The 12,482-nt window shown below is 37.4% G+C and overlaps 1 protein-coding gene across 1 annotated transcript in view; it reads right to left on the bottom strand.

Annotated features, from left to right (window-relative positions):
• LOC139745330 (protein Wnt-9a-like) overlaps positions 1-3,177 on the bottom strand; it is a 69,420-nt gene extending 66,243 nt beyond the window's left edge. Inside the window, exon 1 of the mRNA XM_071655729.1 lies at positions 3,068-3,177. Coding sequence (XP_071511830.1) covers positions 3,068-3,177 — 110 coding nt within the window. The remainder of the gene's footprint in view (positions 1-3,067) is intronic.
• Between the last annotated feature and the right edge of the window lie 9,305 nt (positions 3,178-12,482).

Here is a 12,482-nt window from a genome sequence, read left to right as displayed (position 1 = left end):
CGGTGGGGCTAAGGCCCCCCCCCCCCCCCCTTAGCCCCACCGTTGGTCCGGGGCTAAGCAAAATTTTACAAGTGTAAAAAGCCCTTGTATACATGGAAGGTCAGGGCTCTTTAACAAATCAATCGTGCTGTCTGGATTCGCGCGAATTTGCATCCAGCGTGTGCTCTCATTTCACCATTGTTCGCATTCTATTCTATTTCTTATTGAGGGCGCCGGGATCAAAATAAGCGATATCCACCACGTCCACCATCATGTCCACAGTCATCTTCTTGTTCGGTATCCCCCTAACGAATTTTGTCACCACCTGTGCACTTTGACCAACATCGCAGGAAGGCCGGTCGGTCCGCGACCATGGGACGTGATTAAGTCATAAACCGTGGAAATCGACGAGGTCTCTTTATTTCACTCCCATATTATTACCTTGCACATGATTATATTGACAAAGGAACAGCAACATAAAACAACAACAGGGGAAAATGCGAGAGTGATGTGTCGTCTACAGTAAAAGATGAAAGACTTCAAATGAAACAAACATGGCGAAGGGGGGGGGGGGGAATAGGAGGCACAAGGGTAAAGTAATCTTGCTGGATTAAGTTTATACCAGATGGTTAGCCCTATTGAATGAGTGATATGCAAATATAATTATCAACGCTATGCCGACTGTGTATTTCAAGTGGACCGAGATAGTACTCTCGCTGACGTGAAGTGTGAACGATTGCAGTTTTAGGATTCTCTTTAGCTATGATTTCGGTGGTTAATCAGCCAAACCCGCTCATAATGGCTTCTATGAGTGCCATGAATAATGCTTGCATGTCTACACATTTTCTCTAACTCTCTGGCTCTCACTATCTTTTCAGACAACATGTTTTAATGACAATAGGTGCACCCATGACGTCATAATACCTCCCGTAGCTTCTGTGTAATGAACGCCAATGTCCGTACATATATGTTTATGTTAGAGGGAAGAGCGGTAGATACATTACACTTTATTATTTTCATATTAGAGTCTGATTCTCTTTTATATTCTATTTGAGTGTCAAATTAAGGTGATAGAGAAGAAATCGAGAGAACGCAAGAAGACAAAACTGGAGATGTCCTGGATATTGAGGATCATCATGAGTAATAACCATGAAGTAATATTCCTGTGAAATGACAAGCGATTGGTGTCCCTATCAGGAAAATCGATAAAATCGATGATGCAATCGAAAAAAAAACAAGTCAAGACAGGCCCTTTCTGCCAAGGAGAATTATTTTTTATTCTTTGATATAGAAGAAAAATGAGACGTGAGAGTGGGCTGCAGTCCTGGCTTTATTTCCTCCCTATTTTATGTATTTGGGTGAAAATAAACGAATTACACTTCCGTCGTAATTTACTCCTTGTCACTATGGTATTCACGACAATAACAATAGCGTAATAAAACGTTCAGATCACAAAAGAAAGTTTTGTTTTGTTTTACGAGGTGAGAAGACGCGAAAAAAAATCACATTGGTCCTTGCAAAATAATGGAAGCTGGTTTTTATTTTAGCCTCCACGGTGCTGTGCATACTGTCAGACGTGCAAATCTATACGGTCTTTAAGTCCAGTCTCCTGCAGGTTGGCAGTATGAATCATGTAAATATAAAGTGCCGGCATGCACGGGTCGATCTAGTTCACAGTTTATAAGTAGTTCTGACAGGCAGGATTTATGGGTGGCCATTGTTTCATGCAACAATAAAAAAGGAGAGAAGTCGCATGATGCATGAAGTTCACCTCTAAAAATGTCGTGTCATTTGAAAGTCGAGACGGAAAGCTTCGATGGGGGTGATCATCAAATCACCCTCATGAATCTGGTATTCCATTAACCCCGAACGACTGTTTGTCAGATATTGTTCTGCAATAATGTGTCTGAAATCGCTTGTACCAGACGTCCTGGATAGCGTTTTATGTTTTGCATTCATGTCAGTTACGGCAATATTGACATATAAAAGTGATATAATTATTACTCGTGTAAACTGACACCTTGTACGCTGTTTTGTTGCATATTTGTTCACATTTCTTAAGCTGTGTGGATAGAGAGAAATGGGGGGGGGGGGCGAGTACGTAAATTGTAGGCCTATAGGCCTATAAATAACCAGAGACCATTGCAATGAACTACAAGACAAGGAGCTCAGTGACGCTGTTATATGCGAGTAGACCTAATAGGAACATACAATTTTGATCGGTAGTCACCAAAACAGTAAAAAAAAAATCGTCAAACAAGTTCCATCTGTTGGGCAATTTGTATCATAAAAGCACTTGACCCGACGTGACATACGACTACCTTGGCAGGTGACTGTTTTCAACTGTCTATACGATTCGATCACAAGAGAAACCGACGATTTGGTTTGGGTATCACTCTAATCTACAACACGCACACACACGCTAGCGCACACACAAGAACAAACAAACAAACAATCAAACAAACAAACAAACACACACACACACACACACAAGTTCACACACATGTCTTCACGATCGCTGCCATACCATGCATACAGTGTTTGATAAGACTAGTGTGGCAAGATACACGGAGTTGTGTCCATCAAGACCATACATGTCGCTCTTAAAAGTGAATTTATGAATATAGCTGTATATTTACAGTCAGTCTCACTTCAGGCATCCTGAAGAATAAACTAAATTGCTAGCAATGTATGCTACATTAAAAAGCGGCGGATTCGGATCAGGAATATTTATTTATTATACAAGACCCTACAAACATCTGTTTTTGCCTCCGCATAACTCTCAGTATAACATTTTTCCCATGCAGTGATTGTGCACACAGTGAAAAAAGAAAACAGACAGATTATACAGTATAGTAATAGAACAGTAATACAACTGAGTTGGTGACCGACCAACTGCTCTGGTTTCGCACTTAACAGTTTCATGTCTTGGTGAATATAAAATGGTCCATCAAATTGACAGTCATCTATTTTGCTCTGTGATCACAACATAAAATATCTATGACCATGAGCAAGATGATTATCAATTCATACGCGGATAAAACAAAAAAAAAAAAACTGCTTCAAAGAAAAAATAACAAAAACTTACCCGAAGTATCCGTGTGTTACTGGGGCATTAATCAGCAACAAGAAAACAATCGTGTGTAGCAGGCTCGAAACAGCTGAAACTGCGAGCAACCAGCGGTAACTCCGTGGCATGGTAGCCCCCGAACGCGGGGCATTCTCAGCCCACAGAAAAGGCAGAGCGTAAAAATCCAAACAAATTACTAATTACTGAGCAAGGCAATCCCTCAGACGACACGCAAAATCGAGGCGAAAGCAGAACTGGGGAGGAGTTTTTATACCATCATGTCAGTATTCCATTCGTTGATTTACGGGAATTTCAACGTAAGAATCCAATGGTATGATATAATTTACGCACGGAGGAAGATTTAAATCATGGCGGCATGACAGGGAAAGTTACACACTTTTCGTCTCAGTGTCGTCTGCTCCAGCTGTTGGCGCGCACGGTGACGCGACGCAATTCAAGCCGACGGCACTAGGGCAGGTAACTCCACATGTGGGTACACTAGCTCAAGGTGACGTCATTCAACGCCGACAGCTGCAGTGACCTGCATTGGTCGATAGTTCGGCTGTGGGCGGAGCTTATCAAATTGACAAGGATGTCATCGAAAAGCGTGTACTTCACTGACTTATGAATATTCATACCTTTATTAATCGATTATTTCAACCATAACAAAGTCAATAATCATTTCTTTCGACATTATTACCATAAACTTATCATTCTGCTTGCATCACCATCAATGTTTCCTTTGTACTTTCTCGATTAGCCAATAATGAACTGTTCCTCATTTAGGTTTCATCAATCATGTTTGGGATTTGAATTAATAAGTCCTAAAAGTGTCCAGAAAGTTTAACAGATCATGTTTGTATTCATATAGTTATTGAAGGGTACAAACTAAGGTACCGATTGGCAACGATTCTCGATTAAGATTATGTATGCGGCTCATTAATAGAAATAGAGTCCAAAGGGTGGTTTAGATTAACTGCTTGCTACGTAGGGTGCAGGTTTACGAAGTCAACGTACATTTTCCTTCGGACAAACCGGGGAGGGGGTTAATTGAAGCTCAATTGGACGCTAACGTCTATAACTTACCTCAACATTCGGTGCATGATGTCAAATTGACATGTACCTGATGAAGTTAACATTTTCATCTTGAGCAATAAGAAAACGGTCCGTGTATTCAAAGTATTCTCATCCTTTACTCATTTATCACAATCTCCTCACCACAAACTGTTGCTGCAAGGACGTACAAAATGTCATACATACATACATGCATATATATATATATATATATATATATATATATATGAAATAAAACATAAGGGAAAATAAACTGTTGGTATTGACAGCGTGAGTTTGAGTTCTGTTCTATTTTCGATATTATTGTGCCATCACGTGGACTACAATCTACTTAATGCATACACGTATATATATATATATATATATATATATATATATATATATATATATATAGAGAGAGAGAGAGAGAGAGAGAGAGAGAGAGAGGACGGAGAGGTAAGACATAAGAACATTGAAGAAATAATCACTGAGAAAGAAAAAGGAGAGATTATACATGGAGAAAAAAGTATCAGTACAGAGCATTCACTCATCCATCATTTATTCATATTTTTTATCCCCTTTCCGGCAGAAAAATATAATATTTAACAAAAGGATAAAGCGAAAGGATGCGACAGCATAAAGAAGATACAATATCCCGCTTCAGACAATGTTCAAATTCAGGTGCATTGGAATATGTAATGTGAATGGGTAAAAAAAAAGACCCAAGAAAACATACAAACTATGTCATAATGGACTCTATATAAGATATATATATTTTTTTAATTTCCAACGATACCTTAAGGATGAACATTTTCATCATCTCTCGTCTGTCATCTCAGTGGGTTACACCTAGACGATCCTTCTATTAAATTGTCATTGAAATTCCTTTGCGTTAACGTCTAAAATGACTCGCCGTAATAACATGTAACTTGATTATGGTTTCTTCGTCGTAACTGTCTCGCACGTTCAATGTCTCTTAAATCTACAGGGTGCTATTCGCAACTGTTTAATGTATCCACGACTTAATCGATTTAAAGAAAAATTTCGCGTCTTTATAACCCACGTCTGGTTCTCTACGGGACACCAGTGGATTACTCAGTGTACGCACCTGCCAAGATTGTATGTGTAGGAATGTAACGAATTTCATGCAACTTATGTTACAATGGTCTACTGTCGTATGCGCCATGCGTTGCTCGACTCTTATTATTATCTTCAAACTTGGGGGAAACAAGATTTCGCGTAAACGAGAAACTGTGTTATCATTTATGGATTTGCAAACATATGCGAGGAAACAAAACAGACTCGCATGCGCAGAATGAAAGAAAAGGACATAAAATTAGGAGCACAATTCTTAATCAATTTCTTAATAATACATACCAATATGTGCATGGACGCACAAAGTATATAAATCGCTGTCAAGACATCAACGTGCATGATGGTTTATTTGCAACGTGACTCAAATAATCAGTTAAGGAAATATATACCTTAAAAGTTTTGAAAAGAACTCATATTTGCATATAATTTCGATAATCTTGTTGCCGCTGTCACATGATATTTGGAGGGGTGACAATGACACGGCCTATTCATTGTTACATTGATAAGCTTCAAGGAAGCCCCTATATATACATCCTAACCCTGTAATACTTATCATTTCCATGTTTATTGTATGTAATACACAAAATTATCATAAAGTCAATCACAATTATCAATGGTATAGTGACTGGAGTAATAGCAGTGCACGGTGGTATATTAGTATAGAAGTGGTAGTTGAAGTCAAAGTTAAAGTGATAGTGGTAGTAGTAGTAGTAGTAGTAGTATACATTAGTAGTAGTAGTAGTAGTAGAGGAAGAAGAAGAAGCAGAAGAAAGTAGTAAACGAAAGACGCTGAAATCCGTGATTAGCTTGACAACAACAGTCCGCATTTGGGGGTACTTTCTCTCGCGTAATTGCAACTCGCGCAAACTCTTCCTTTAAAAATCGTTCGCCAATGAGAGGGTAGGTACATCGAGCCGCAGTCTTTAAAAAGATGGGTATTTATCGTAAAATTTCACGATCATAATAATTTTCAGCATAACGAAATTGCCCATTTAGTCCATCCCAGAAGATAATATGACAACGACCACCATGTATCGGAGAGCGGTTATAAGTTCTAAGAAAGCAGAACCTCAAATAGACGTGTTTTGACGGTAATCAAAACTGATTCAGGTGGCCTAATACATACCGTTGTTACCAGAGAAACATAACGACATCCTCCATCAAAACAACAATGACAACCAATGAAGAATATCAAGTGCGATACTATAGTAGTGTGACTAACCAGGTTGTAATGTCAAATCGACCTTGCTTGACTAGAGTAATCGTATATTCTTTTCCATGCAACAAACGATTGAATGAAAGAATACTGCTAGAGTTATCAGATATGGAAAAATGAAATGAAAAGAAAGTTACAACCGTCTGCCATTTCGAGCATATTACTATCACCTAGACAGAGATTGGAAGGTAAGGGCATTCAGGAAGCGTCGTTTGTTTGTTTTTTTTTTACTATGTTTGTGACGTCATGCAACCAGTGCTATTCATCGGATTCTCTCCCAAAATACATTTAAAAAAAAAACCCTCACGACGTTGGCGTAGCATTCGCAGGATATTTCCATAAAATATCACGCAAGTCTTGAGGCTGATGAAACTTATCGCAAATAAATTTATGTCGAAAAAATGATGAATTCATACACATCAAGTGACAAAACAAATCAGATGAGAATTTCAAGTCTGTGGTCTAATGCATTTACTGAATTAGGCTGAATGCGATTGAATCTATTTCTTATATCTATCTTTATACCTATCTATCTATCTATCTATCTATCTATCTATCTATCTATCTCTTTATCTTTTTTTTTCTGTGCTTCTTTCTACCTTTCTAAGAAAAAAAAAAGCAGTAACCCGAGGAAACAGAACAGAAACATTTGCAAAATGTTGAGCAAGCAGAATGTACCGATCGAGTCAACTGCCATCCACCTGACGCGCCACATGGTTACCATGGAAAGAGCGACGAGCAAGTGGAATGTTGCCAAACAGTTATATAGACGAGCATGACACAACAACTGCTCAGCCCCCTCATCCCGGGCCTGAATTAACCCTTCCTATGCCAATGAGTTAAATGTGCACAAATTTTGCACACATTCTGATGGACAGAAAGTTACTCTGGCACTCAGAGGATTAAAGACAAATCAAGCGTTGCTGACAGAAGAAAAAAAGAGGAGGGACAGTACCTTTTTCCTCCAATCTTATCTCGATATTGTCATGTTTTAAAGAAGGTTGCATATCCCTGCTGTCACTTTTCAAGTCATAGAAATGATGATGACATTCATGACAATGCTACTATCAATACTGCTGCTGGGGGAAAGATGGTAATAATGATAGTAATAATAATTACGTAATCCTGAATACTTTCAATTTAGTGTATTTCCTTTTTCTAAGTCCACAGACGTAACATAATTTACAATAGATTACAACATTACAAATGATCTTAAATACACAATAGTTGATTGTACGATGAAAATGAGATGTATTAACGAACTAAAAACATATATTAATAGTTTCCCACCATTTATGTTCTGTAATATGTCCCATTTTCCATGCTCTGAGCAAAAATGAAAAAAGAAAGAAAAGTCCACTAAAAAGCAAAACTTATATACCGTGGACAACTCATATAATCGACCCATGAACTTATCGGCCTATAAGGAGAGGTGAAAAAAAGAAACAGAAGAAAAAAAAACATTAACAACGATGAAAACAGTACTGATGATAATGACAAATCTAACAGTGATAGCAAAAATGATAAAAATATTCTGGTAAAGGTAAGGATGAGTAACAGTTTAGCCAAGTCGCAAGAAGGCGAAAAAAAAAATCAAGCCAACAAACAGTTAACAGCCCGGTGGAAAAAACGGTTGTAAATACATGATTCTTTGAAAGACGCTGCGGTCAAAAAATGGTAAAGTTGTAAACGTCAGCAAGGGTAGCATAAAAAGAAGAATTATGAACAAGAAAGAAAACCTGCATAAATCATGTTCAAGTCTTCACACATTCTAATACCTTCTACTCTGAATGTCCGTTGTAGGTAGAAAAGTAAGAAAGACGTGAGCATAATTATCCACAACCTGCCATGACTTGAACTGTACTTCCATCTGCCTTCGTTGCTCACGTTTAACCATAGCTCTGCTGCGCATGCGTATCGATCATTGTCCATTGATTGACAGTACAATGTAGACAATAACTATATTCATCATGGCAAAGAATAATAACATTGTGGAATGTGCGTCAGTTTTTAGTTATCCTGATACAGTTAACTTTTTCTCTCCCCTTCCCCTCCCCATCCTTCGACGCTTTGCATGATATATTCGCCATCAAAATAAGTTACCATCTAGAAATAATCTTCACGCATAATCTTATTATCGTCATCAAAAGCTACCATTTTGTATTGATCTTCAGTTTGTAAGGTGTCTTGTTTTCTTTCCCGTAAAAATATTCTTCTTCGTTCAAGATAAGATAAGAATATTCATATTTCGTTCAGAAAGAAACTTTTAAAAACACTCACTTAACTTTATGTAATAAGTGTAATATAAAGGAGGTATCAACATTTTCAATACGGTGTAATCTCACATACTTTTTCATATACTAATACACCCAAACCAATCCCCACACATAACGGAAATTCCTACTCTTGCAGAAAGTTGATCATTCATTGTATTCTCTGAGTTTACAGAAAGTTTAGCAATTTGGCGAGAGCGTACGTGCAGAGAAACTGGAGAAGGAGAAAGAACAGAAGAAAAAGGAAAGATGATGGAGCTCGAGTACAGCGCCTTGTCGCTCCATTATTAAGCTAACTTTGATGATGATAAAGGCAGAAATTTTACCATCATCGGGCGGGAAGGCTAGGGGATTTTAAAGGCATAATTTACCATTTGTAGATGAAACAAAGACCCAGCATAGTTCCAGGCCCGTAGCCAGGGGGGGGGGGGGGGGGGGGGGGGCGTCGGGTGCGTACGCACCCCCCCAAATTCTGAAAGGTCCACTTTTTCATAATAACGGTTTTTAGCAATTCTCAAGATAACAATCCAAATAAATATAAAGACACATTATATGCTACGTAAATGTGGAAGAGTACGTTTAACAATGTTAGAAATAATTGTACGAAACCCTTTTGTTGTATGAACCACCGGATCGTCCCCATGCACACAAACACAAATGTTATGTATCAATTTGTGCGAGCTATTATATCGGCACTGCATGCCATGGCCCTTGGCGCGTGTGACCGGTGTTTTTTTTTTTTCCACTGGCCGCCCGAGTACGTGCGATTCGTGGATGACATTGAGGTTGACACTTGCATTTTTTCACAGGAACAGAGGTAAGTGGATGAAAATCTAATAGCCTCAAGTTTACATAATTATATGATAAAAATTAAAGAAATTTCCTCGAAATTACTATAATCGAAAACCTGAGACATTTTATATCTACGTCTCTTAAAGATATAGTACATGTATATATAAGTACATGTTGGCATGATAATGCCTGGGGATAGATTATTATGTCAACTATTTTCCATTATGAATGCATGCTCCAATCAAATTGTGAAAAGGTGGTCATGAATTAACATTTCTTACGAACGATCAGGAGAGACAAAACAAAATGAAAGGCCTGTCTTACTCCAGTTCTCTATTACTTATACATTTTCTCATGTTGTGACAGTTCGATTGGTTCTCATTTTGAAGTGAGCCAAAACCTAAGAACATTCTCACTTATAATTTCCAAAGAGTATTATGCAGGCACGCAAACTCAATTTAGTTGTATTTCATTTAAATGTAATGGGTAAGAGGGTATGAGAGAGAATGCTGAGCTATGAAGTAAAATGGTAAAGTAAAAAGTTTGTCAGATAGTATTACAAAAGCCTGAATATTGCAAGAACTCCGGAGTAAAAACAGTCGGGGAAAAACCCTATGTATGATAACATTGTGAGAGCGTTAGACTGCATTGTGACGCGTCGTTATTTAATTTACATTCTTTATTCATATTTTTCATAAAAAACACAGGTAATGAGCCGGATTGGGTTAAAATTCTCACTATCAGCTTTGTAGAAGTCTGAGTCAACAGTATCACACAGTACTTCAAGACGTATTAGTACAAACGATTTCTTGAGCCTGCACCGTTTCAGGCTCTGTTCTGGATACGGCGGTAGAAACTCATTCTTTTTTGTTGTTTATTTTATCATTATTTACTAATCTCTTTTCTAACTTACAGGTAGCGGATTTCTTTGCAGGCCAAATTCGGAAATGTACTGTTGATTATTACTTATACATTTTCTCATGTTGTGACAGTTCTATTGGTTCTCATTTTAAAGTGAGCCAAAACCTAAGAACATTCTCACTTATAATTTCCAAAGAGTATGCAGGCACGCAAACTCATTTTAGTTGTATTTCATTTAAATGTAATGGGTAAGAGGGTATGAGAGAGAATGGAAAGTGCTGAGCTATGAAGTAAAATGGTAAAGTAAAAAGTTTGTCAGATAGTATTATAAAAGAAACTCATTCTTTTTTGTTTGTTTATTTTATCATTATTTACTTATCTCTCTTCTAACTTATAGTGGATCTCTTTGCAGCCCAAATTCGAAAATGCCTAGAGACAGCTAGTAACCAAATATGCTACTAAGATTTAATAAATAAGAAATAACCATTCCAGTATGTATCTTAGTGTGCACAGTAAGACAGATCAAATCAAATAGGAAAACATCTGAGCACTAAGCCTGAGGTCTGAATTTGCACTCAACTTCTTCCAATGGCTAACGGATGTTTAATTTTTGAATTTCACTGACCTCCAAATTTCACAAAGAAAACCTTCTTAGCATGATGGTTAATATGACATTTGACTGATATTGGAGATGTTTGCGAATCGGATCTACTACCTTTAATATTATTAAATCTAAAATGATTATTTGAAAGTTCGGACATGCTGGAAATATCCTACCACAAGGAGGCAAAATATAAATGGTTCACATTTACAATTCATTTTGTTTTAAAAATTTTCTTATTTATTTTCGTTTTTGACAAACTCGCATACCAACGGCTGATATACTGTATAGTAAAGTGAATGTTTCATCTTCCAAACAGCATCCAATGGGATGGAAAACTCCAACTGAAAGGTGGACACCGTGACCATACTCGCTAAAGAAAACGCGTAATAGGGGTCGTTTTTTCTCACGGATTAGATGGAAAGTGGTATGTACGAGCGTATATAATCAAAGGGTATCAAAAAGGCCGAAATTTGGGAAAATGGTATATTGTTCAATCATGATGAAGTACTTCTTTAGGGTGCAGGAAACATTTAAGGAATACTTGTTTTTAAGGCCCGAAAAAATCATATGATCATTACTCGTTTAGGGGCCATTTTGAAAGTCCATGTATGAGCATGGTGTCCACCTTTTAATTGTCGCTACCCCTCCCGGGACAGTATCAAAGGACCGTTTTGTTAATTAACGCAATCCCCCCTTCCTTTAAAAATCCTGGCTTCAGGCCTGCTAACGCGGGTATACAATAGAAAAAATAAAAGTTAAAACAACACCAGGAAAATCACTATTCTCAATTTTGCGGCGCGCTACGCGCGCAGAGTCTCGAACACAATTAAACTTTGCAACTTCCTGGCAAAATGAGTTTTTACTATTTCCTAGATGAAATACCGTAACGCGATTGCATGCAACAGACAAAAATACAAATTTCCTCGAGACTTTAAAACGTCATTAAAACAGTCAAAATTCACAATTTGCGGCGCGCTTCGCGCGCAAATTCTTATACAACTTTTGTATAGTTCGGTCGTCCAAAGAATATATATATATATATATATATATATATATATATATATATATAATTGTGTGTGTGTGTGTGTGTGTGTGTGTGTGTGTCATCATTGGTATTGGTACCGAAGGTCCGTTTTTTTTAGTGACCGCACCCCCCCTTGAAAAATCCTGGCTACGGGCCTGTAGTTCTAAAATGTGAATTAGGGATAGAAACAACCAATGTGAAAATTTAAACCAGTATAATCAATGTTAAGTATTGTTAAGTATAAATGTGAACAATAGTTATAATAAAACTGTTTCCAGACTAAACCGTCTACAGTTATGGTTTAGTGACAAAAATAGTGATATCTCCTTATATTTTAGGCGTTATTGCAAAAAGTTTATATGGTAGGATGTTTTGTGATACAACTGACGTACACATATGCATCGAAAGTGATTTCTTAAACATTTTTAAATCACTGCTCCCAAAGGTAAACAGGACCTTTAAACTTTCACGTGTTTTTACCGTACGTTGGTTAGTTGTTGTTTTTTAAATACATA

This window comes from Diadema antillarum, unplaced genomic scaffold, assembly GCF_040938485.1.
Source record: "Diadema antillarum isolate AM-2024a unplaced genomic scaffold, OU_Dant_1.0 seq00001253_RagTag, whole genome shotgun sequence".
Classification (NCBI taxonomy): Eukaryota; Metazoa; Echinodermata; class Echinoidea; order Diadematoida; family Diadematidae; genus Diadema; species Diadema antillarum.
The sequence above is the reverse complement of the archived record's forward strand: the minus strand, read 5'-3'. Positions and strand labels throughout refer to the sequence as shown.